Here is a 27,522-nt window from a genome sequence, read left to right as displayed (position 1 = left end):
ATTACGTAGCATAGCGGTATGTCTTAGAACTTATAACACTATAAACTAGAAACCGAGTTTCGATACCCGTTGTGGGCAGAGCACACATAGCCCATTGTATAGTGTTGTGTTTAACTTCAAACAAACGAAACAATTACGTAGTGAAATAACTTAAAGGTGAAGTGTAATTTCTCTATGCACCACTGTTTTATTTGAGAATATAAATATAATGTAATTAAAGGTGAAAGTTCGTTTTGTATACGTCCTTGTTCTCTCAATTTAAAAATAAAAGCTAAAAATATAGAGAAGTGGAACACACAATTGCGGAAACAAATGCTATTTATAAAAGCGCATGCGTGTCATACTTGTACGACCTTGTCAGACTTAGCCTAGTTTTTCACACTGTGAACGAATCGTGAAGGTTGTTGTCAGATTTTATATTACATGTACATGAAAGTCATTTATACTTTTATCTTGTTGTAGGACGGTGTGTCCATGCAATATCATAAACTTGGAGACAATTTTTCTATCCTAGTATTATTTATAGGGCCTTTAAGTATAACGTTAAGGCCTCATAAAATGTTAAAACTTTAAAGTGGAAAGTTGAATTATCTTTGCTTAAGAAGTATAATTGACTATGGACCTCTTGTGTGACTATACTTATAAATTACAACTTTTAATTTAAGCTTTCTAGACTTATTTCCAGCACAAGGACTAAATTATAAATGAGATACCTGTTAACTTTAGACTCCAAGCTACGTCTTTAATAACTAAATGTGAGTGACATACACTATTCTTGTATTAAAATTTTGACTTGTGCCAAAACTGTCACCACCACAACCCCAGCTTATAATTGTAAAACCTTTAGGTCTTAAAAATTTCAGTTGATTAGTAGCGTAGTGCGAGTGAATCTGCACAACTATTGTCATGGCTATCACAACAACTAGTAGTCGAATAGCTGAGAGACTTGGCCTGGATAATGAAGTTCGAGAGTTACGACTTGGAAAAAGTTTCACAAATAATGGAAATACTGCTTTTCATTCTGTGAGATGTAAGTTTGAAGTTGAATTGTAGCTGTAAAACTACGTTAAAAGTATGATACTCATTTTCGTAAGTTATATTGTAAAGTTTTAGCTATTGTCTTTTAGATTAGAAATAAGGTAGATAATCTAAGCTTTACTTTTACTTCGAACTTACAGACCAAAGATTTAGTATTCTATCTGTGGATTTTATGAGCTTGAAACTCATCGTTGATATTTATACAATTTTGTGGATTTTATATAAGAATATATGTTGCATTTTCTTATGAAATCTGCAGTGTTCAAAATGACAATATTAAATATTTTATAATATATCGTATCTTATTTAATGAGTCTGTTTCATCATTCCTTATTGTAAGGATATGTAAGAACTTCCAAGTTATGGATATTGTACATTTTTTTTTGTTAAAGTTTTTCAACTGAAATCTATGTTTCACATAACTCGCATGTTCTTGCCTGACCTGAGATTGGATCCTGTTGTTGATACAATTCACCAACGCTGTGAGAAGAAGTGTGTGCCGTGTTTTTACATGGGCAATAATAATAATAATTGTCACATTCTTAGTTTTTACTGGATCATAAAGTAACTATAGTACGTGGTTTTTGTGTGTTACAAAACAAAACCTTGTGTAACTGTTAGACTATCCTGATGTTTGACAAGTCTTAGCATTAAGAATAGAGAACAAATTTAAAATTTGAAAGGTTGAACACTACTCTAGTTACAACCAGTTGTGACAATGAATCATTCTGTTTTTTAAAGCTGTCTGTGGTTACTCAATCTTGAGAAAAGTAAAACCTGAAATCCACTTTTTGTACTTAAGGAAATACTGACTTCCTTTGTAAAATCCTTGAAAATTCTGTCTTTAATTTCTTGTAGTAGCAACTCGTCTCATAAATCAGTTGTCCTGTCAGAAAAATGTCTTAACTGACACACATGTTGCCTCTTTCAGATTTTAAATTATGCCCTTTTTCATTCATGGAACATTCCTCATAGCTCTACTATGAAACCTTTTCTTTTAGTCAATATTCTTTGTTAAAGTAGGAGACTTAAATTATACACAGTATTTCAATTAATAAAGTGTTTCTTGATAATGGCACTAGGGAAAATGCCACTAGTTAGTGTTTTATCTCTATACCTTGAAATGGCTCAGCAGAAAGTTATTGGGAGCTTTAATTGTTATTTTTGAAAGGTGTCTAGAGCCACTGTGGCTTTGTGCTTGTAGTTGGATGGTTGTGAGTTTGAGGCTGGCCCATGCCATACTTGCTACAGCCTATCTAGCAGTATAATCTGTACTAGCTGTTAGCTGGAGGTTACCCTGTAATGGGCAAACATTTCTTTGTGGTTAATTGACCATTTTCATCTGCTTATCACCAGACTTCAAAACCTCTGGCTCTATATACTTTCAAAGGTATTGCAACAATAGTTAATTTGTTTTAACTAGACATGGGGGACATTGTTAACACTTGAAAGATATATTTATTTTTTAAATAATTAACTGAATAAGTAATAATTCAATTTCTGTTGTTAGAAAGATAAAAATTAATGTAAGTAATGTATGTGATGCATATTGGGAAATTATTTTTGTAGTGTAAAATACTTTAATCATATCATGTATTCATGTATGAAATGGTGCAGTTTTTAGTGTGCCATGTTTTTCATTCTTTGCATGATTAATGGGATCATTACCACCAGAGCTATTATTATTAGTTTGGTTTTTTAATGGACTCCACAATACTGTTAAAGTAGTTTGAATTTTTGATAAAACTTTGTGCATGAGATTGTAGTGTTTGATCAAAGTTGGAAATGTTTCATGAAGAATGAATGAAGGGCATTATAAACTTCATTATGTGTTTTATTTTTAAAACTTGTCATTAATTAAGTATAGAGGGATGCTTTAAAGTTTGAAGGATAATACACTGAGTAGATTTTTGAGGAGTTATTTAGCATGTTTTAGAGATTACTAGAGATAATCCTCTATATTTGAATCAACAGATAGGATGAGTAGTTCTATATGATGGATTAAGAGTAGAGATTTTATTCCATATGGTAGGTTTTAATTTAATCATGTTGAATATTTGGAGTGTCTCTAAATGGTTTAATTGAAGACAAACATCTTGTGAGTTCACATAGTCTGGTAAGAGAAACTTTGACCAGAAGTCTTTTCGATAAGTTACTTGAATGAGGTTTCTTGCTATTCATTAATTAGGTATTGGTGATCTTTTAAAATGACTGCTTTAATAAAGTGTAAGGGATAATCTTAAGAAAAAAAAAGCCAAAATCTTGTGAGAAAATTGATAGTTATACTGCCAAAAAAAGTTTTGTTTTTACAAAACACGTATCAGTAGGGAGTTTGTTTCAGTCAGTCTGTCTTCACATGTGGTTGAAACCCCTTTCTAGGATGAGGGTGTTATTGTTTGACATGGCATGTGAAACAAGTGAAACAACCCACTAGCAAAAAATTCTATTTTAGACTTTGTTCTTAGCTCTCCAGTTGTGTTCAGAATGATGTGTGCCTGTTACGATTTGGGTCATAATGATATGTTATTTCAAATAAGTGGAAACAGCTTTTACTCTTGTATGTTAAGTATTGCAATGTACAAATTAATTTAAACTCTCATATTCTGTTTTGGCTAGTCTGGATTAAATCCCATGGCAAAATGTGGCTTAAATAAAAATTATTTTCTGGAGAGTAAAAGTAATTTTGTTTCTAATTCTGTTGTCAAACTTTCATGATAATAAACCCAAAGATGTATATTTAACTACAGTGTCATTATGGAAACCAGTGTTTAATAAAATTGACCCAAAACATGACAAGGGTGTTTTAAGTAGTGAGACTAGGTGGTTTAGAGCCCAAGTAGATGAGACAAGTTTATTGGATTACCACAAATCATTATGAGATCATCCACAACAGTATAGAATTTATTATTTTAACCTTTAAATAGTTTTTCTACAAGTAAAAAATTAGTCTTGAATCAGTTGCTCTTATAAATGTATAAAGTACATCCAGTCACTTCTGTTCTATTTAATTTACACATGAGATAAGCTAATGTGTTTGTTTTATTTTCCTGGAGTATAAGTTTATTCTAACTATCACTGCTTTAGCTTACTGAAGATGGAATTTTGAAAATTTCAAAATATTTAATAAATACTTCATGTAATTACATTCATCTTTTCCAGTATTATTAATTTTATATTTATGTGCAGCATTAACTTTTGATTAACTATTTTATAATCTTTTAATTTTTTTACTTATGGTTTTAGTCCTCATGTTACTTTTAAGATTATCTTTCAAATATTTTAATTATGTTCTCCATTTTACCAATTTGTACATTCTTATTTTTAAATATTTCTCCTTTATTTATGTACTTTAGAATTCACTGTTTCTCCTGTACTATTTTCTCTCTAATTCAAGTTAAATGTTTTTTATTTTTTGTGGGCTATTCTAGATGTAAATATTCAGTACACCACTGAACATCACATAATTGATTCATGTAACACATACTCTTCCTGTTCACTCTTAATTTAACCCTGAAGAAGGAAGTTCCATGTGTCTTCTAAAAGTGTGGAGATTGTTAGACTTGTTATTTGTAAACCTTTACTCTTTTGTCATTACTATAAATAGACAAATTTATAGTCTAACAGGAAAGAATGAGCTTTAAAATACATAAATATAAAGCTAAAATAGAAATTCTCACATTCATAATTGATTAAAACATCTTTAAGGGAACAACAGAAAAAGAAAATGAAATTTTATTTGATTATTTATTTTTGAATATAGCCATAAGTAGAGCTGGGAATTTAGTGATATTTGTTAATTAGTTGTTTAATGGGTTCATTATCCAATTAAATTTGATTATTAAATTAGCCCCTTTATCCTATATGATTAAAAAAATTGCATGCACCGTGTTAATAATTTTATGAATAATTGCATTATTCAAGAATTTTTTTAACATATTAATCTGCCTAGTTTCTTCTGAATTAGGTTGTTTAAAGTAATATTTTGAATTTTTTAAAGTAATTTCTTGAATTAATCTTTATTTTCACACCTTTTTGTGAAAAAAATATTCATTAAAATGTAGGACAAGTTTTTTTCTTTCAAAGATACTCTGTAAATATTTCACTGAGTGAACGTATTAATTGTGATTAGAAATAGCCATATGGTTTCAGTTTTGTTTCTTTTTGAAAAATGCAAAAATGGCCCACTTATCTTCTCTAAATCAAATAAATTAATAATTGAATTAAGAAAACATTTTATTATACTGGTAGTAGTGATAATTTTCTTTTTTAAATTTATCATGATTGTAGTTAGAAGTGATTAAGTAGCCATTCATCCAAGTTATCTATGTACATTTTCTTGAAAAGGATAAATGTAAATATTTGTGAAAGAGTTGAGTCATCAGAGTGTCTTCCAATAGTCTGCTATAACTCGCTAAACACTAAACTTAATGAAATTTATCTGATTTCATGATGATTTAATTTCATTTGGTGAACGTTGTAAAACTAATTTCATGTTTACAGACATTTTAATCAATTTATTAAAAAAAAGTATCTATTAAATGGTGAAAATAATTGTTTTCAAAATAACAAACAAAATAAAAAAAAACAAACATAAAAGATAGCCTTCCTAATCCTGTCCAGTCATTGAACTGCTTGCTACATACTGCATGTGTATGTAAACATACTTTGTACCTGATGATGACAAAACCTGCCCTAAACATTGTTTATTTGTTACCTATTTCGTCTTTTTCTAAAGTGGATAAATTTACCTAATCTGAAGTTATTTGATGTCTTTTTTTCTATGAAAACAAAAGTTATGTAGCTTTCAAACAGATATAATTTAACACATTTACAGAAATTATTAAAATGACCATTAATCTTGTATACTTGCTGTGATACAATAGTATATTTTATCTATCTAGTCATATGTAACCTTTCTTTATAGTTGTTTTCTCACAGCTATATTTTATCAATAGATGACCAAACTATTTGATAAAATATTGACCTTAGGCCTGTACAAAAATTAAGGGAAATACTTAATGAAAAAAATGGATGATATATTCTCAAGGAGTAATAGACATTTAGCAATAAGTTATTTTTTGGAATGAGCATAACAATTCTAAAGGAAATTGACAAATGGTTTGTTTACAAACAAAACTGTCAAGTTGTGCACAATGAAATAGTAAAGTTTTCTTCATAAATTACACTAAATAAATGTCAGAAAATGACAAAATATGATTTCTGAAACTTTTTTTGTTGTTGTTGAAACATAGTTAGAACTAATATGTGAAATTTACTTGAAAATTTGGGTCTCAGAAAGTTAAAGTGGCAAAAAATGACAGAGGAAACCATGTCTTCATATATCAGGTACAGTAGTTTAGACATTTAGCCTTAAACTTTGTACATAAATATGTACCCTATGCAAGTTGAAGTAACTGCATTTTTTGAATGTTTAGACACAATTTATTCACATATCGAGTCATCTATATCAACAATAGTATGTTTACATTTCCAGAATTGTTTCTTGTTTTATCTGTAACTATGCATAATACTCAGAAACTTGAACCAAAGGAAATGAACAGTCATATCTTATTTTATTTAAGAAATGTGGACTTAGCCAAAGTAAACATCTCGTATTTTTGGTATTCTTCAAGTAGAATAATTTAAACAACATAAAAATTGGATTCACATCAGTTTATAAAGTTATAACAATCAAACTTTGATTTTACAAATTTGAAAACCAGTATATTATGATTAAGAATAAAACTAGGAACACTAGATGAGTTATTTAGTATTAACAAGTAACAACGAGGTTAACTTCTCTGTGTTATCTAAAGTGATGTTTAGTTTTTACAGTAATAGTGTGGTATCAGTTACCTCTTTAAAAAAAATAGTTGTGTATCACTGTGAACTAAACTGTTCACTATTTTTAAATAACGACTACTGTTCACATGGTCTGTAAGAAACCTAATAAGTCAGTGTTAAATTCACTAATATTCTATAAATGATTAGTTCACTTAGTTTATGATGAAACAAACTGTGAAGCTTGTACCTTGATTTCTGTAATGTGATTGATATGAGTAAAAACTGTTGAAACGAACTTATCAATTTTTTTAAAAATGTAAATTATATTGTTGTAAATATTTATAATCAAATTAAAAATAGTTTATAGCATTCACTCTTGCATAGGATACCCATTTGTAAAATGTTGCTTGTACAGTTAAACTATGTTTTCTCATTTATATTAGACATCAGTAATAAGAAATCTTTGTTAGGAGAACTGTCATTTCATTTATGAAAGATGTGTTCTTTAACAAATCTGTATAAGACCAGCAGGTGTCTTAGAACATATAAAATCAATGAAAGCAAATTTTTAGTTTAGATACATTATTAAAATGTCTGAAGAAAGGATTGGAACTTATCATTGTAATGTTTAATTGATGTTCATGTTTTGTATTAGCTTAGTTATAATCAGTTATTGGTTGAGACCTTGACTAGATTGCTGTGAATTTCACCTTTGTTGATTTCAGAAAACAGCAAAAAAACTTGTATGATAATTATTCATTCAATCAAATAAAAACACTGACATTCAATATTTTTTTTTCTTTTTTGATTCTATATGGTGATGTTAGGGCATCTGGTTGTTTTTTGTTTGTTGCTGAAAGTAACAGATGGAAGGGAGTCTTGGGCCTCTGAATTCTTCTCTGAAATTTTTACACCTACTTGTACAACATTAAATAATATAGCTTTTAATTTCTGAAACAAAGTGGGAGAGGTCAGACTGAGCATCTGTAGTTCTGTGCTTGTTTACAAAAATTAAGTAATATATTTATCAATATGTGAAAAAAAAGGTAGGATATGTGGTCAAAAACCCATGTCTACATATACAACATTAAATAATACAATTATAAAGTGAAAACACAGCAAAGAAAAACAGTAACTTTACACTTTATTTATCACTTAAGAAATCAAACCATTGTTAGTAGGTACTGCTTGTGAGTGGTTTTACTTCTATTTAGCTGTTTAAAATTAGTAATAGTAGAAGATAACCTCAGTAGGTTTGTGATATTACTTATGGAACCTGAATCTTGAGTCATGAGGTCAATTAACAAATAACACTAACTTTCAAACAGTTGTATGTGCTTAGTGACATACCAGTACTCTTCATTTGACTTCTTACCAGATAACAGTTTAAACTACATTTTTACTATGACCAAAAGTGTAAAACTAGTCTTTCTCCTCACAGGACCAATTTTCAAAAATGTTGAGCAATTTAAGATATTTCCTCCATCTTTTAATTCAGTGTTACAGACAGTGATTAATCTAGAACAGTGAGTTATAACATGCTGGTTTATGGCACTTATTAAATTAAACCTTACAGAAAGTTGTTGCTTGTTCATCTATGATACTGCTGTTGTAACACTATTGCTCTTAAAGCTATACAATGGGACATCTGTGATGTGCCAACTATGGACATTGAAACCTAATTTTTTGTATCATAAGCCTTCAGACTTATTGCTGTGTTGGTGAGGTTCAAATGACTAGAAACTGTTTTTTGCTTGATCTGTATATAAATCTAGAAAACTAACAAATAAAAAACACATTAATTAATGTGTGGCATTTTCTTGAAAACCTAGTTAGATGGCTGGATTTTGGTATTTTTAAGTCTTGTTGGATAACATAAAACTAAAGAATTTTAAAGAGAGCCTAGAAGGTAGTCGAGAATGATCCAAGGAAGGTTCATAGTAAAGTGACTAAAAATTATTGATCTTGTAATATTTAAAGTATTAGATAGCAAACATTATGGTAGACTAAAGAAAACAATACTACTTTATTAAATGTGTATGAAGTAATTACTTATAAGAAATGTTAAAGATCTCTTTGGACCTAGATTATTCAACAGTATAATAATTTTGCTTGTCAGAGTACACATAACACCTAATAATGCCCTAACAACACAACATGCTTCATGCAATAGTTAAAAGCAAAATTTGTAATCAGCTTTCTACAAATTAATTCTTGTTTATTTTTCATATGAAACCTGTTAAATGTAAGTAGGCTGTAATTGAAGCATTGGAAAAGAATGGCCAGTTTTCAAAACATGCTTGGTTGAAGGTCAGTGGGTTGAGATGAATTTTTTTTTTTATACAAGTACCTCTATATGTCAAAGTTTACACGTTTAGTGCTGCCATGCTGAAGGTTTGGGAATGACCTTGATTTTTTTATTAGTTAAAGAGAAGCTTGAGTTTATGTTGATATTATTTTCAATATTCAGTTTTATAAACATTTCAGGACACAATGTACAAAATTAATGGAACAGTGTATGTGGCACAGTAATGTACAGTTCTTTTATATATAAATGTAATGTCATTTTCATTTTTGAATTTTTATCTTAAAGTACATTTAGAATATGAATCTTTTGAAGATACTTTTATTTTCAAGCTATGCTTAGATACTGAAGAAATTAGTTTGTGAATATTGTTTGAAAATAAAAAAATTCCTGCATTTGTTTTCATTATAAAATATTTGTCTTCTGACTGTCATTGATACATACATATCTGAAATAATCTTTGTAGACTTGCATTTCTAGTTATTTGTGCCACTTGCTTGTTAGCTCTGTGGTGGTAATTGCATCTGATGTGACTTCTTGGAACTGGATTTATGATCATATTTTATTACAGTAATACATTAATGTAAATTATGACTGAAATATGTTTACCAGATTAATATTTTGAACTGCTTAGATTCAAATTTGTGTGTAGTCTGACAACAAGTTTTGAAACTCCTAAAACATGTTGTGTAGTCATTGTAATTACACTGATAATTTGATGTTTAATATAAATATCACAGCATAACAAAAGAGTATAAAAATAAGTGTTAAATGTATAAAACTAATATTTGTTCTTTTTTCTTAGAAAATTTCTTTTTTTTTTCTAATGATGCAGATGATTTTAAGCCAGCATCTGTAGATTCTTCTAAAGGTGCTATAGTTGATGTTGGTGAAGGACATCAGGTGATGGTTTCAGTTCCACATGTAGAAGTAAGTACAGAACATTCAAATAATGCATTGGTTTACATGTGCAAAAACCTGATGATTGTAAACAAATGAGTTATTAGCAAACTTGTGAAATGCAAATTTCACAGATTTAGATTTAATACTTACTATTTAAGTTTAGGAGGATGTATAGTTTTTGGGTGAATCGTGTATAGTCATTACAAGTGTGAAATTTCTACTTTTGAGTACTTGATTGTTTCATTAATAAAAATACTGATTGTGACATTCAAGTTTGATTTGTGTTAGTTGCTTTGTACAGGTTTCACGTGTCATGGTTTTATTTGTTTTAGGCTTGTGTGTGTATTTGTAGTTGAATTGCTATAAGTTATAATTACACAGGTTTGTGCTATGATAAGATAAGTGGCATTAGTACACAGGTTGTGTATACTGCAGTAAGGTAAGTTGAATTAGTGCACAGGTTGTGCAAGCCATAATAAGGCAAGTTGAATTAGTTCTTGATGATGAGAAACCCACTTGAAATAAAAATATATTTCGGAACAGCTGGTGTGGGTATTTAACACTTTTACCGATAAGGAGAGAACAACGTTTCAACCTTCCTAGGTCATCTTCTTAACCTGAAGATTGTTAGAACCATTGTTCTTTCCTTATCAGTAGATGTGTTAATACCTATACCAGCCATTCTGAGATATGTTGAATTAATGCACAGGTTGTGCATGCCATAATAAGGTGAGTGAAATTAGTGCACAGGTTGTGCATGCCATAATAAGGTGAGTGAAATTAGTGCACAGGTTGTGCATGCTATGATGAAGAATTATCATGAAAAAAAATGATACTATATGTAATGTAAATAACTGTGCAAAGAAAGGACTTGTAGTTAGGTGGGTGATGTGCATATAGATGTCTTTTTATGGTGACATTTGAGCTACAAATCAGGTTTATATTATTGACAAGAAAGTTTTAAAAGTGTGAATAAAATATGCTCACGTGAATGAGGGGTTGATGCAAATTTAAAGTTGTGTAAACTTCCATTTTGTGTTACAGCCCAAATAGTCTCAAAGCATCTTATTATGTGAAAAGCTGTGAAGGTCTGTTATTTTTGTTTATGAGGAAGGTTCAGTCAATAAAATTCATACTTTTTAATTTATGTTAATGAAACATATTTTGATACATTACTTTCTTCCATTCATAAGATTAGCTATTCTCATTCATTGCTGCTCCCTGCCAGTACAGCAGTAAGTCTACAGATTTACAATGCTAAAATCAGGGGTTCGATTCATCTTGGTGGGCTCAGCAGATAACCCGATGTGGCTTGCTATAAGAAAACACTTTTTTGCCTCCTATATGTGAACTTTTTTTTACACATGCCACAAACCTTCTGCTCCTTCCATGTTAAACTCAAGTGATTCCAATTTGTGTCTTATGTAAATTCTTGTGTTACCTCTCCACCAATAGGACCATATTGTTTGGTTCTATCACTTCTTGTTTGGCAGTATTTGAGTGTGGACATGCTGTTATGTTTTTTTATGTATGTTTGACTTTGTTTTCCTCACCAAGTGGTTAATTTTCAACATTATTTCATTTACTAGTTTATTAAAGTTGCTTTATTTCTGCAGTCAAGTTTGGATAAACCTTTCTATGGAATACATCTTGAAGTTAGCTTTACTACTTTGGGTGTTACAACAGTGATTAACATTCTTTTTCAGCCTTGGGTAGGGGCAACCAATGGATTCATCTTCTTCTTTACATCAGGAGATCAAACATTACATGGTCAAACTTTCATCCCAGGAATTCATGAAGGCTCCTACTGAAACCTCTGAGCCTATGCTGACTAATGAGGACTTTGACTTTTTCTACCTCCACAATTTTTTTAATCACTCCCATCCCATGATGAAAATGAGGAGCAAGTGGAGGAGATTGTGCAATCTGGCATGTGGATCATTTCCAGTACATTCATCTCCCATTATCTCAGTCATATTGTGGTTTTCGTTTTGTGTACCATCTGTGGCCATGCTTCAGACTTTGGTGTGACTCTAACTGGTAAGTTTTTATTCACACCTTCTTTTTTCAGGTGACTTTATTTAGTTTTTATCACCTGGATCTCAATCCATGGTGAATGGTGCCTGATCAGGTATTTTTTAACTCTAAACCTGCACTGTACAATTGTACATCCATGTTAATTCTCACTTTATCTTTGATGGCTTCAAAATGATCATTGTTGAGATGGAGTGTTTCACAAAATAACCTTGCAGTGTTTGCATCATATATTTGCCTGTTCCAGGCTGTACCACCCATGGACTTCATGGGTAAAGCAGAAGGGGATAGTTGCCTCATCCTGCCATACCTTGATTGAATAAATTGGTGTGGTCTGCATTTAAATATAGGGTTTCATGATATCTCATTTGCACTGTCTCAGGTAATGACATTTCTCCAGATTCTCCAGTGCATTCTCACTCCCTCTTCTTCTAGTGGAGTATGGGAGTTCTTACAACTTACCACTTTTAAGCCACTAGGGTGGTTGATTGTCAAGACCCCCTCCTGAATGGGTTTCACATAAAATGGCTATAACCATTCAATGCAGAGTAGGGTAGTGGTGTTCTGTAGTTGTAAATGACCTAACACACTTCAGATTGTGATAAATACAATTGAATGAGATGTTGGTATGCAGTTCACCACTTCAATTGAGAGTCCTCATTCTTTTCTCACTTGAATGTCAGTACCCCAAGAGCAGACTTAGGATTTAGAGCAAACCAATCAACATGAATCTTCACACAGGTTTTGGGTTGTCTGTCTTCCTCCCTTGATTACCTAAATCAATGTTGTGGGTCACAACAGTGGGATTATTCCTGTTCTGTCCTTGGCTATCCCTTGTTTTCTTTATGTACAAAGATGTTATTGCCATTTGGGTGGTCCTGGAATGTTTTATGTTTGGGAGAGTTGATTGCAAGTGATAGTTTCCAGATTGATAGCTCAGAGTTAAGCATATATCATACCTGAAAATTGGAGGGGTTCTTAATTCCACAGTTCTTGGGGTTGAGGTGAAGATGGTAAGATCCTCATCCTACCTTTGTGTGGATGTCGGTATCTTGCAAAAAGGTTTTGGGTGCAGTTGACATACAGAGTATGCTTCACTGTACCCTAACTACTCTACACCCAGGGGTGCATCTTTAGTTACCTACTTTTTATTGTGGTATTGAGTTGCAATATATTCCTCTGGTTAGAATCACCTTCCTATCACAGTATTTTCCACTAGGATGTGTTTTTCTCATTTTTCATTATGATATCTTACACATTCCACACAGGGACAGAGTATACCTGGTTCAGAAGTGGTGAGGTTTTCCTCTTCAGATCTTCTGATCTAACCCTCTCATCTACTGAGGCATCCTTTGGATGCTTTCAGTGGCTATCTCAGTGTGGGATTCTAGGTAATGTTGTGAGAAGAGGGAAGTAATGAATCAGAATTTATCATTTTTCCTGTACTGAAATGCTTTTTTAATAGGTACTTCCCTCCTTCTCTCTTCCCACCCTTTGTCCCCAAACACGTCTGGTGCTTCCTTTTTCTGCCAGATTTCAAAATAGTAATTCAATAGAGGTGTATGGAGGGAGTCACATGCATCACATGTTTTGTTTGTGTACTATATTCCTGTTGGTGGATATGTGACACATGATGAGAGACATGTCGGAATCAGTTGATTTCAATGAGGGGAGCAGAAAGCTTGTGGTATGCATAAAGAAAAAATCTACATATAGGGACTAGCAATGAACAAGAATAACTAATTTTATAAGTGCCTATTGGAAATACATTTTCAGTGTATGTAAAATATATAGTTTTCAAAAAACATGCTATCAAAAGAAAATATAATATAGGAAGCTAAGTAAACTAGAGGTAGAAATATGCTTCAGAAAGATATCTTTAAGTGAAGGAGATATTAAGTTGACCTTAAGTGATGATAATAAAACATTTAGATAATTTACAACAAATGAAATAAACAGAGTGTACTTTGTGAAATTACATGTAGTATGAACTTGATGCAACTGAAATTAATAGACTGAATAATATTAATAAATATTGGTGATGAAACAACTAGTTACTTAGTTAACTGCAAAAAGTAGAGATCCACTAGCTTACTGTAAAAAAAATGAATTGACTAGTTGAAAGAAATACCATCTGGATTATTAATGAATATTTTTCCAGTTAGTACTAATTGTCTTGTTTTTTCATGTGAAAAATAACAGTATTACTTTATTTACTAGGGTTTTCAATGAAAACAGCACTGGAATTATTTGTCCTGAGGCCTCTCAACAAGTATAATTTCTGTTTAGGTTATATATAACACACACTGATATGGTACATTTACTAGCTGGTAGTGAATATATGGTTCTTGGTGTTATTGTTACTAATATATGAAACACCCTAAGTTTTTACCCAGATTTATTATTTTCAAAGAGAGGGGACATCAGTGAATGCTTGGTTTTTGGTGTTGATGCTACTAAAATGACAGCAGTTGTCACCTATAAGATGGAAGTTATGTAAATTCATGATTAATGAAAGGTTATCATAGAATATGTAATTGTAAACACACACACACACACACACACACACACACACACAAAATGTAAAAATGGCCATAAAAATCAAAAATACAAATTGTGAAACTGCAGATATGCATCTATCTCCCCATGAAACCAATAAACCTCCATACTAAAGTTGGTGACTTTCATTAACAGGGAAGCAAGATAGTGATAAAAAAAAATGCCCATAAGAACACAAAGTGCAAAACAAAACATTTTTATGAACTCCCAGCATGGGTTTAATGAACCTCTATACCAGTTTTGGTGAACATCCATCTACACCTTGTAGTGGTTATATTAACATACAACAAACAGTAATATTGTATATATAAATATATAACCTCCTGCATGAATGATGTATCCAATTTAATACACCAGTCTAACTAGAAGTATGCATTGTCATGAAAAGTAAGTTTATTATGATTAGAATACATTTTGTTCGGATAATATCAGTGTTACAGATATTTTCAGGTTTAATTCAACTTTTGCATTTCCATTGATTGTAGGTCACAGTTAAGGGTAGAAGGATTGTAGTGACTGGATTATTTGGGTTAGAATAGATTGGAATAAGAAAAAAAAAGGGAACTGTTTATTTTGGACTTGTATAATTTTTTAAACTGCTAATTTTACGTACAGATTGAATTGGTATCAAAATATTGTGATGTTTGCTTTGATGAATTGTTACATAAGCTAGTTAATTTGTGATAGAAAGTAGCTTTTATTCACAAGTAATTTGTTTAGAATTTTTAATAATAAATCACTTGTTTATTTACAGAAGTTTCCTGTATGCCTTCATTGTTATCTTTAAAAGAACTTAATTCTTTAGCTTGCTCTGACTGGATGCTAACATATCTATTTAGAGAAAATTAGAACCGAACAAAGTAATGACTATAGCTAATTAAATATAATTTTCTTTCTTATTTATAAAAGTTAGAATGCATTGTTTTACCAGTTTGTCTCTCACTGTTAATGTTTATGGCACTGATTGAAATGAATATATTAATTATTACACCTTTTATGATTATTGCCATGTGTTTTTATAGTTAATTTTTGCAATTGTTTTATAGGGTTCAGGTACCTCTCAAACAGTGTTTAAAGGGTGTATTAAACCATATAAAAAGGAATGTGTTTTGATAGTTAATCATGACACTGGTGAAGTAACTCTTGAAAAACTTAGCTCTAATATACAGCTGAAGAAAACAAGGTGAGTTGCTGTACATTTCTAAATTTCTTAAATTGTGCCTTTGGCTTCTGAAACAATCCTTTATCTAAAACAATCTTAGCATTATTATACTTTATTAAATAACATTCTATATCCTAACACTTACTAACTTTATCTTGCTGTATGTGTTACTATTGTGTACTGAGTTTTTATTATACATTGTTTAACTACAGAACTGGGAGTTGATCACATAGAAATTAGTGGTCATTTTGGACATCACATTACCTGACAAATAATAAAAAAGCACTAAAATTGCCTTTCAATGATAACTTATTGTTAAGCTTTCAAAAAACATAACTTTTATGCTTACTGGTTCATCTACTGCAGAGAGATGTGTTTGTAAATGAGTTTTTCCCTGTTTGTCAAGATTTCTTTAAATGTTTATTGTGTATAGTGCTATACTAGTCAGTGTATACTTGGAAGATGTGTTCTCTAGTCTCAGTTGCAAGTGCAAGGTTGAAAGGTGTAATGTTTACCTGAAATACAACCATAATTTAAGGAGTCATGATGGTGTTTCTGTTGTAGTTAGTCGGAGTGACGACGGCGATGCTGTCGTAGGCAGTCGGAGTCACGATGGATTGATATTATAAATATAAGGACCCTTAGAAGAAAGTTAATTATAACTGTCAAAGGCTCTTTATTGTGTAATTTTTAGCAGACTTTGAAGTTGTAAAATTAAGTTAAAAAATGTATTTCATACCTAAAACTTGTGTTTCAGGGCTGAAGGAGCCAGTCGGATACAGTCTCATCCAGTCAACTCCACTGATAATAAGAAACACTCCCACTCACCCCATCAGAAGCATTCTCCAATTAGGAAAGATTCACATTCCCCACCTAGTAAAATGCCTTGGCCAACAACTAATCATTACTCTCCAAACCAGAGGACTTCACCTTATCAAAGAAGTCCTACAAGTCAACCCAGTCCTTCAATGCCTTCTCTGTTTGTTCCGTTTAATGAAACATCCAAGAACAGCATAGCCTCTGATAATGCTAATCTGCCTCTTTATACTCGAGAAGACCCTGTCAGTAAGTTGATGCTCAACTATACTTCTACAGATTAAAACAAAAAGATATATCAGTTTGTAGGATATCTAATCACAAAATCATACAAAACAAAACTGCAAAGCAAATCAGTGTTCCCAATAATCATTGTAATAAGATTTTCAGAAGACTATGTGAAAGAGCAGGCGAGTGTCTGGGGATATTTCCCTTCAGTGAGTATGATAATATGGTAAAAATGTCAGACGATATAATTTTCATGTTTTCGTAGGCATGTCAGAACTTAAGTGAATGAACAGATAGACTGTGATATCTGGCCATTACAATTACGTCTTTTTCACGTTCAAAATTTATTTTAAAAACATGAATATTTGTAATAAATTTACTTGTGATCTATAATTTACAGGTAGTAGTAAAATTACTGTTATAACTGTCATATACCATCATTATCAGATATATGCTCATCATGCAAGTATGTTGGTTAGAAGGCATTGGATAACTAATACAGCATCTCTTTCCCCAGAAAAATAACAGTGTGATGATTTAATTTTCCTTCAAACTGTGTGTAAAATGCTTATTTTATTTATAGAAAGTTTTTAAAAATATTTCATTAATTTTCATCTTCAATTTTTTAAACTACTTATCCTTTAATAGATGCTACCTGGTGTACAGTATGGCTAAAGTAATTATGTTTTCAGAGGTCATATAATTATAATAGCTATTTATTGTCTACTTAAGTACACAATCTTGTCAGCAGCCAAACAAAAATTACATTTTATTGAAGGATTATTTTATAAGATGTATAAAGAATGTCTTGTATGAGAAGCTTCTATTTTTACGGTAGTAACTGTATGTATTTTCGTTACCTTAGATTTAAACAAAGTGTTTAATGCATGAACTGAGTTTTCTTTGGGCATCTTTGTTTTCTTGATACAAAATTATCTTTCAGGTTCCATGCTCCATAAGTCATTCTCTCATAAGTCCATAGAAAACATGGTTAATATGTAATTGCTCTTTTTATTACTAGTTATTACTGTGTTTGCACATGAATACTTTAGTACTGTTGGAAGTAATTTTCATGTAGTTTTCAGTGTTACTTGTGTAGACTTAATTCTTTAATAAGCTTCTTTCAAATGGTATGGATTGTATATGTAGCTGATTAAATAATATTTTAATATATTAAGGATGTGATGATGAAGCTCCTGAAGTAGGAGTTTTATCAGATTCTGGAGACTCAAGTAGCAGTGGGTCTAGTTCAGATGACGGTGGAAATGAAGAAGAAATGTACAGCCGTTCGAAATCACAAGCAACAGGTAAGTACACAGTAAAATTTTGAGTTGATTCCTTTGAAATATTTTTGACAAATTAATAGGGTAAATTACTGTGATTTTTTTTATAATAATTCTATAAAAATTGCCACACTTGTGCAAGCCAAAGTATCCTTTACATTGCAAATAATGTGTTTATTTATCCCAGGTGTTTGCTACATCACTACTCATGAATGAAACTTGCAATGATACAGCTGATGAGACTTACTACAATAATGAAAATGTTAGCTAATGCAAAAAAGGAGAATGAAAATCTAGGCCCTACCTACTTATATTAAAATGGATGAAAATCTAGGCCTACTTTGTTATATTAAAATCAAACAATTTTTCATTATAAAACTAAAATGACTTACTTTTTAAAGTAATTGTAAGGCATTTGAATGAGGTAAGCTGATTATATGTAATATGAAATTCTTTTCACAAAAGTTGAATATGTGTAAAGTAGAGAAAGGTAATACAGACTTGCAAGTATTCAGTATAAAAAATTGAAAAAAGCTACTTTATTCACAGAAACCTTTATATCTTCTCTGTCAAACTAGTGAAAAAATAATTTAAATTCAATAAATTTCTCTAAATCAAATTAAATGTTAGAAAATAAGTCATACTATTTAGAGTGCAAAACATAAAGCAGAGGGTGCTCAGTAGAGCTTATATCTCCACCAAACAGCATTGATTATATTTGGTTCTCAAAATGTATGAAAATATGGCTGCACATCTGTTGTTATCAATGGACGTGGACCATTTTTGGCAGCACAGTGAGGAATAATTTTCTGTGTATGTCCACCTAGTGTCTTCAAAATCCAATCATTTTTGACTGAATTATAGAGCAAAAATAGTGTGGGAAAATAGGTTCCCATATTAACAGATGAGGATTTTCGATTCTCTAAAATATAAACACTCCTAAGTTGGTTCATAGCTGGAATGTAAACCAACTTATCCAAGTCCATTCTGCTTTTGAGAAATCTTGCCTATACACTTTCTTTCTTGATTTCTTTTTGTGGCAGAGGTAAACACAATGTAACTGTTATATAAATCAGCAGATCTAGTATATCCTTTGATGTCATTCTTGTGTTGGACTAAAGCAGATGCTGCAGTTTATTCTTACAGTTTTGGTAGAACACGATATGTTAGTACACACAATCATATGTGTTTATCTATGCATTTTTAATGTACAAATGCTAGCCTTTGTTTGTTTTTTTCAGAAGTTTTTTATTGTGTCTGTTAATATTGAAATAAAAAATTAAACAAAGAAAAATTAAACCCACACACATCTAGTTATATTACTTATTCTTTTAGTTATTGAATATATAACAGTGTACCATTTGTGAATAACATAGTTTCTAGTGTTTGTGTACTGTTAAAGAATACATTTTTAGACTTGACATTTGTTCTTCCAAGTGTGAAGAATTTATCTGGTTTTAAGTGTAATTAAACTATCAAGAAGGCTTTAACCCACACTTATACAATAAAATATTAGAAGGTGAGGAGAAAAAAACAAACTACACCAAGGTCTTTGTTATACTGTGCAAATACTTTAAAGATTATGGAAATAGTATTCAAGTGAGAATTTCAGAACATAAAAAATACTAATATGGAAATATGTATGCAAAAACGGCTTGTTTGGGTTGAGAAAATATCTGGCCATCAGATCAGTTCAAAATCACAAAGAATTTTATAAGAATAGAAAACTACATTAAAGAATCATCAAAAAGTTATTTATACAAATATTGTATCTAAATAGTGGTACCTTGGGATGTCAGTTCAAACTAAACTTTCTTACTGTTTCTGACTTTGAGAGAGATTTCAAATATCTGTGGTCAAGTTAACTAGTTTTCCTTCCAGAAGTCAACCTGAGACTGGAGAGGATGTAAAGCTGTTTTGTAATTAGTTTAGTTTTATGTTAATATGTCCTGTTTGCTGTGTTTTGTAAATATAAACATTTTATCAAGTAACATAGAAGCACACAAGTGTGTGAAACTGACCATGTAAACAAATCTAGTTATGTGTACTGTGTGTTAATTGTTCTGCTTGTAGTGTAAGGTAATGTTTCATGTTAATTTAACTGCTAATACATTTGTCTATGTGTTAATGATTTTAATTGACAGAAGTCTATATGATATGTAGTAATAATGCATGTGTGATATTACATCATGAAGGGGGAAGGTGTGGTTAATATACCACTTTTACTGAAAAGCAGTCTTATGCCACTAGTCAATTTGGATTTCAAGTAATGTGTTATTAGAACAATTGGTGAGTCTGATGTATATAAAATTATATGTAGGATTTGTTTTATAGTTGACTATTAATTATTGACTTAGATAAAACTGTTAAGAAAAATATTTTTTTAAATTACAGATAAAAGTGGAATTAGAAGCAACACTAATGTCAGCCAAAAGCATTCCAGTCCCAGCCTTCCCAGCATGCCCCAGTTTAGTCAACTTAGTAAGTTGGAATTTGTAGATACTACTTGTGATTCTTATGCTTTTTCTAGTTTGATGTAATTTAACTTTACAAAGTAGTTGTGAAACTGGAAAATTTGAAAAATTATTCTTAAACTTGGAAAGATCAGAGCAAATTGTAGACCCTTCTTTTTTGTCTTAGATCTTTTATGTACATGTAATCTGTAGTGTTTAACTATTCCAGTTATTGGTATATTTTAATGTAACTTTGGTAAGTTGCTTGTTTTCTCTGGTGACAGTTCTCTTATTCATTCTACAGTGAAGCATGAATGTTTGCCTGCTATATCAGCTGGGTTTTTAGTTAACAAATGAAGTAGTTGTGCTGGCTATCAGTTACTGAGTTTTTAGTTAACAACTCAGGTAGTTGTGCTAGTTATCAATTTCTGGGCTTTCATTTAACAACTGAGGTAGTTGTGCTGTTAGTTTTTAGCTGAACTTTCATGGATAACTGAATTATGGCATGGAGATATTAAATATTGTTTACCATGTTTGTTTAAAATAATGCACAAAATGTAGTGTAGTTCTAATTTGTGATATTTAAAACAAAATGACTTCTGTTAAACATAATTTGAATCAATATGGTAAACTTAAAGAATTTCAGAATTACTATTTGTTTATTCTGGAGATGCTTTTTTCCTTTATTGATTGTTAATATACTAGTATTACAGATTTAGTACAGAAACTGAGAAGAGTACATAGGATTGTAGACATCTGCTTTTTAATCTCTTTTGAGCTACCAGCATTATAACTCTCTCTTGTGAGAGAAGTGTATTACAAATCATTGTAAGGTTGTTCTCTAATTGGTGGTTTCTTTTAAATTATCTGAGAGGACTTCAAAGTCCAGACCATGAGAATTATAAAAATATATTAGTTCCATTCTTCCTTAACTTATTTTATAAACTTTCTTTAGTTGTATAATGTTGTAACAATGTGGGTCTAAGGAAATACCACTTTAATTTTTCTATGACTAGCATAAAAATAAACTTACTTGTACAAAATAATTCAGTATCTGTAATCACTACAAATAGGTAAATATTCCAAATGAATCACTCTGTAAACTTACCTTCTTAGCTTATTGTCTGGCTCATCTATGTTCATAATCTAATTTATAATATATAAGAAACCTTGATGTCAATTCTTGTAGAAGCTTCTAAGTATTCCAGGCCTGTCATTAAACTTTTTTTTTATCTTGAGTCATCACTATGACCTGAAGCTCCCTCTGGCAAATAAAAAATATTACAATGTTACTAGAAATAACTTATAACCATACACTGTTTCTTTTGACATGACTCAAAACGTCACTATTTTGCCTGTCGTTCAACACTTTTAACAAGCACTCAACCCTGGCAGAAACAGTATTCTGAAGTCTTCGGTTTTTCAGTATCTTATGGATGATGTATGGTTACTCCATTCCATTATCAAACCCCTAACATCAAAATCTGTCAAGTACAACATTATGAACACTTATTGTTATCATTATTGAGCAGCAAAATATGGCTTTTACAAAGGGGTAAAGTTGTGGCTGTTTTTGGTAATGAAACAACACTACAATAGTTTTTTCTTCAAAGGTATGACTGCTATTTTGAAGTTTCATATAAACACCAGAATGATAATATTTCACCACATACGTGAATTCAAATTAAGGTTTTGTGGTACACAACAACCAGTGATTTTTTTTTTTTTAATTTTAAATTCATGTGTATTTTGCAGTTCTCATTAATACAAGTATGGTGTCGTAAACAACATACTATTATCAATACATTGCTTTTAAGTGCCAGCTTTGGTTGTTCTAGTTCTGAAAGTTTAGAAATTAATGGTAAAAAAACAAAACATTTTTGGAATGCATTTTCCTTTCACAAAAAAGTCACTATGCAGATGCTGTGCTGGTTTCTGTAAGACAGTTTATTATGTATACATATCTCATGATATTTGTAAGGATTTATTACAATACTGGACCATAGGAATATGTAACAACACTAACTGTTAAGGATGGGTCATCACAGTCACCTGTTAAGATGTGCAAAGAGACTTCCTGTAAGTAACATTACCAAACTCCCATGCAAGGATAGGCCATCACAGTTATCTATGAGCATGTACATAAGAGACTTGTTCTGGGAGGTAACAATACCAAATCCACTTGCAAAGTTAAGTCATCACAGTCCCTTATAATGATGTGCTGAGTGACTTATTCCCATATATGTAGTACTAAATGTGTATTGGTAAGGATAGATCATCACAGTCACCCATAAGGGTGTATTTAAGAGACTTGTACCTGGAGGTAACATTACCAAATCCACTTGCAAGAATAGGTCATCATAACTGCTTATAAGGATGTGCTGAGAGATTTAATCTTAGGTATATGTCCACTAGTGGGACAGCAGTAAGTCTATAGACTTGCAATGTTAAAATCCAGGGTTTGATTATCTGTGGTAGATACAGCGGATAGCCCTGTGTAGCTCTGCTTCAAATTGAACAACTAATCCAAACATCTATCATCATGCTTACTCACAAGGATGGGTCATTAGTCACTCATAAGACAGTGCTTAACCCTATCAGTCCTGACCCATGGGAGCCAAATTGTTTTTTGTAGTTTCTTTTGGAAAAATCTTCACATCATACCCTGTATCTCATTTGTAAATTACCACCAACAGAATTATAGTAAATGACCCACAGGCATCTTTGTGGATACGTGAATTGATGGACAGTTCATTTATTATGACAATGTACTTCCTTTTGCCACATTATACATCTTTCAGTAATTTGTTTCCTATTGGGTTATGCTTTATAGAATTTTTTTAGGTGAAAATATATCTGAGTGTAAAGTAACTTGTGTGTATGTGATTACATCCTGTTCTTTAGGTGAAGATCTACAGCTCAGTGATTCTGGAAGCGACAGTGACAGCTGAACAAGACTTAGGCCTTACAAACCAGTAAGATGTCAAGAATCACATGGAAGATGAAGTATTGGTGTTGAATTTTAATGTTTACTATTTTCATGTGTTTGTTTTACTTAAACTGTTATCTGTGATACGAATGTTATTTTTTAACAGATAATTTTTCCACATTATTAACATGTTGCTGATTTTAAATTTTAACAGAATTTTAACCATGAATTGTAGTGTGTTAAAAGTACAAGATATCTGTAGTATGTGAAGTTGATGGAAAGCACTTTGTGTTCAGTGAATAGACACGAATTTTATTTTGGGACTTAATTTTTTACAAGTTCTTCAGATGTGAAGTAAGGAATGAATGTTCAAAAATTTCTGGATAAACAGTAAGTAATTTAGTTTGTCTGCACTTTGAATAAACCAACTCTAAATAACAACTGTGAGAATAAAGATTGTGAACCTTAAGACATACCAAAAAACATGCTATAAGGAAATTAACATAGTAACAAGAGGAATTTGTGTGTGTGTGTGTGGTTATACATTAAAATTTTTTTAGTTGTTTAATTAATGTTAGATCACAGATTTAGTTCCATAGTATTGGTGTAAAAAATTTGCTTATGAAGTTTTTATCAATGATAAAACAACATAAGGCCCAATTACTTTTTTTCTGTACCTCAGATTTAAGTAGTTTTACCTTTAATAAGCTTGGTTTTGATTTGTAAGTGACACAGCAATTTTGGTATTCTTTGTTTCAAAAGTTCAGTGGGTTTAATTGTAGTTGGTGTAAGTGGTTGTGTTAAAAATATTACTGTTGCTATTGATGGGTGGATAACAACTTCCCTCAGTAAAGGAATGATTAGAGAAATCCAGAATATAATCTAATTGCTGACATTTTTGGCTTACAAATTATTGAATTTCACTATCAAAGATATTAAATACTTAGAGATGTGAATCCTGATGTATTTTTGGATTTTCTTACGTTCTTAGTTCATAGTAATATTTTGAAAATGAAAAGTTATTTTTCAGTGGTAGTATATGCCTACCTTTTGCTATGAAATATTTATTCTTATTGTTAAATATGTGTTTTTTAACCACATACATGTCATTTGAAAATTTTTAAATAAGCACATTAGATTGCTTGCACCAGGTGTCTTCACAGTTGAATATTTTTTAGATTTAAACCATTTATAGCTATCACTTGAGTGTTGTGAATACAACAAAATTATCTTTAATGTGGTTTAGTAGATTAGTTTGACATGTAATGTTGTTTCTAGGACATTTATTTTTAGGTATCCTTGTAATGTTTTATGTATGTCAGAAAGTACAACTGAAAAACATTTTAAGTTAATAAAACTATCCTTTAATTACCCACTCAAATAATAATCTAAAATGTTTAAAGAATGTTTTTAATCTTAAAAATCTAACTTGTACTATACCTACATTCAGTAGAATGTTCAAGAACTTTAAGATATTAGTAAAGAAAAAACATAAACATTTCCTCTAAGTGTAACTTACAGAATATTTTATCAACATCTTTTACATTTGTTGTATTCAGGACTGACATGTAATAATGTTTTTGTTAACTTAGGATTAAAAAATTACAATCAGTTTTGAAGGTGAAATAAACCACATGTTAAGACAATGTTTATTCTGTATAAGTTGTAAAGATGAATTAATGTAGTGTACAATATAAAATTTTTGTGAAATATATTTCAGTGAGGAATGAAGGAAGTTTGATTCAGCATTAAGCACAAGTGACGTAAAGTAATGAACAGATTTGATATATTTTTTAATGTTTAAGTAGTTTAAAGTTGTGGAAAATATATAGATAATATTAAGAGAAGTGAAATATTCAGGTAATTTAAAATTAAATTCATTTGTATGTTTGCTTTTCTTCAACTGTGGCGTCAAAACAGTTCAAGCATGTGAAGTGTCATCTCTACAAGAAAAAGATTTGTTGACTGGCTAGTAGCATGTGTATTGATGTTTTACAGAGATGCAGCTGGTTAACCAAGTGTACTCTCCATTTATTAATAAAGTATTTTGTGTAGAGACTCCTATCTATTTTTATCAAACATTTTAATGTGTCTTACTGTTTTAACAGCTTGAAATATAGTGTTGGTGAATGTATGAAGGAAAATTGAAAAACTTTTATGCAATTGTAGTGTTAGTATACAAGTTTGATATTCAAACTTAACTCCACATACACACGTGGATAGTTCATACATAGTGTTGATATGATCATAAAATTGTTTAGCATCAAAACCACACAAAATAAAGTAAGGGAATCCCTAACAGCTGCAGCACTTAATTCTTTTAGGCAGGATTAGAGTAAATTAATCCATGAGCCTCAGTTTATCCTTTTTAATGAACTATTTTTGTGCACCAACAGCATCGAGAGTGGTGCACGTGCATGCACACCCGATTTAAATTTATTACTTATCAGATTCTCTACCACCCTACCCTCAAATTGAAATTTTTTAAGGCAGGATTAGACTAAATTAATCTGCAATATCTTGGGCATGATCAAATACATTATTTGAAAGGGTTTTAACCTTTTGAGTCCAAAACTAATTAGGTCTTAACTTAGTCAAGAGACGACAAAGCTGTGAGCTAAAAGTTTGTATCTGGAAAAAAAACAAACATAGAGTTGAAAGCCATTCTACGAGCGTCTGTGCTGTGGTTAAAAATATTTGGTAAATAGGCATAGTAGAATATGGGAAGAAATTCTAGCAAGTGGCAAGTAATTATGGGTTGACTGTTAGAGATTTCAATTTAGTTTTTGTAAAATTGTAGCTTTTTTTAAAATAAGTTTTCTGCCAATGTTTGGCCTCTCAGTCATTAAGCTTGTAATATTGCATGTCTTATTATGAACCATGATGGCAATGTAGCTTATATTGATTATTTTTACCATGCATGGGTTTGAGTTAAGAATACAAACAAAAAAACTTCACTCTTCATTGAAAACTTATCTTTTTATGGTAGTCACTAAAACTTCTATTTATTGTGAAATGTTGAATGAATTAATAAAAACTAAAAAAAAAAAAATTGTGATGAACAACTTTGTAAACTTATAACGAGGAAAAGAAGTAATTTTAGCTTCCATAGCACAGAAACAAAAACAGAGCAAATGGTGAATTATAGCAGTTTGTGGTACCTGAATTTTAACCTACACATCTATGGTAATTTGTGATACCTGAATTTTCAACATAAACCTTGATTGTGGCAACTTGTGGTACCTGAATATTTAACCTATACATCTGTGGCAACTTGTACATATATATTCAGCCTATACCTGAATGTGGCCTTTGTTTAGACAACAAGATTTAAAACAAATGGAAGAGTGCTTATTCATAAGGCACCTACAGGAGATTTTTTAGCTTATATCGTTAGTCCATAACAACTTGCGATTTCAGAAATCTTGTACCGCCGCATATACATGTATGATTGGTTGAAAGTACATTGTAACTAACATAACTACAGTAACCAAACTACGTTTTGGAACGTGTATTGGATCTTTGAGGAACTAAACTCCATTATGAAACGTATATCAGATCTCCGAGTAATCAAACTACATTTTGAAACGTATATCAAATTTCCGTGTAGCCAAACAATATTATGGAACGTGTGTAAGATCTTTTATAAGGGTCAAACTGTTTACCATACTGTTTTTTTAAAATAATTTTTCTTTTTTTACTGTCTTCTTAAATTTAATTTATGGAAGTTTTATACCAATAAATATTAAAATTTGCTAAAATGTTAAAGTTTTAAAGATTGGAATTCCGATTGCAGTGATTCGGGACAGCTTAGAGGCATCAAGGACTGAAAGTTGTTCCATACGTGACTGGTTGAAACCGGTTGCTCGATAGATGAGTTTATTACAGTTCAGAAGGATGCAAGTAGTAAATTAAATATTAATGGTTATGGAATAATGTAAGTTTCTGTTAATTTACATTGAAGCACTGTGGGCTGAGGGTTGACTAATTGTTAGCCTGTTGGGTTGTGAATCTGAGGTTCAGTTATT

The 27,522-nt window shown here is 31.0% G+C and overlaps 1 protein-coding gene across 1 annotated transcript; it reads left to right on the top strand.

The window, feature by feature from the left end:
* The first annotated feature begins 323 nt into the window (after positions 1-323).
* Positions 324-25,552, top strand: LOC143252509 (uncharacterized). The gene is made up of 7 exons (XM_076504754.1): positions 324-1,030; positions 9,963-10,057; positions 15,670-15,806; positions 16,543-16,850; positions 18,008-18,136; positions 20,507-20,593; positions 23,470-25,552. The coding sequence occupies exons 1-7, from the start codon at positions 907-909 to the stop codon at positions 23,514-23,516; spliced, it is 927 nt and encodes a 308-aa protein (XP_076360869.1). The 5' UTR covers positions 324-906; the 3' UTR covers positions 23,517-25,552.
* The last annotated feature ends 1,970 nt before the right edge of the window (positions 25,553-27,522 follow it).

Source organism: Tachypleus tridentatus, chromosome 6, assembly GCF_004210375.1.
Source record: "Tachypleus tridentatus isolate NWPU-2018 chromosome 6, ASM421037v1, whole genome shotgun sequence".
Classification (NCBI taxonomy): Eukaryota; Metazoa; Arthropoda; class Merostomata; order Xiphosura; family Limulidae; genus Tachypleus; species Tachypleus tridentatus.
Note: the sequence above shows the minus strand (reverse complement) of the source record. Positions and strands in the feature narration are given on the sequence as shown.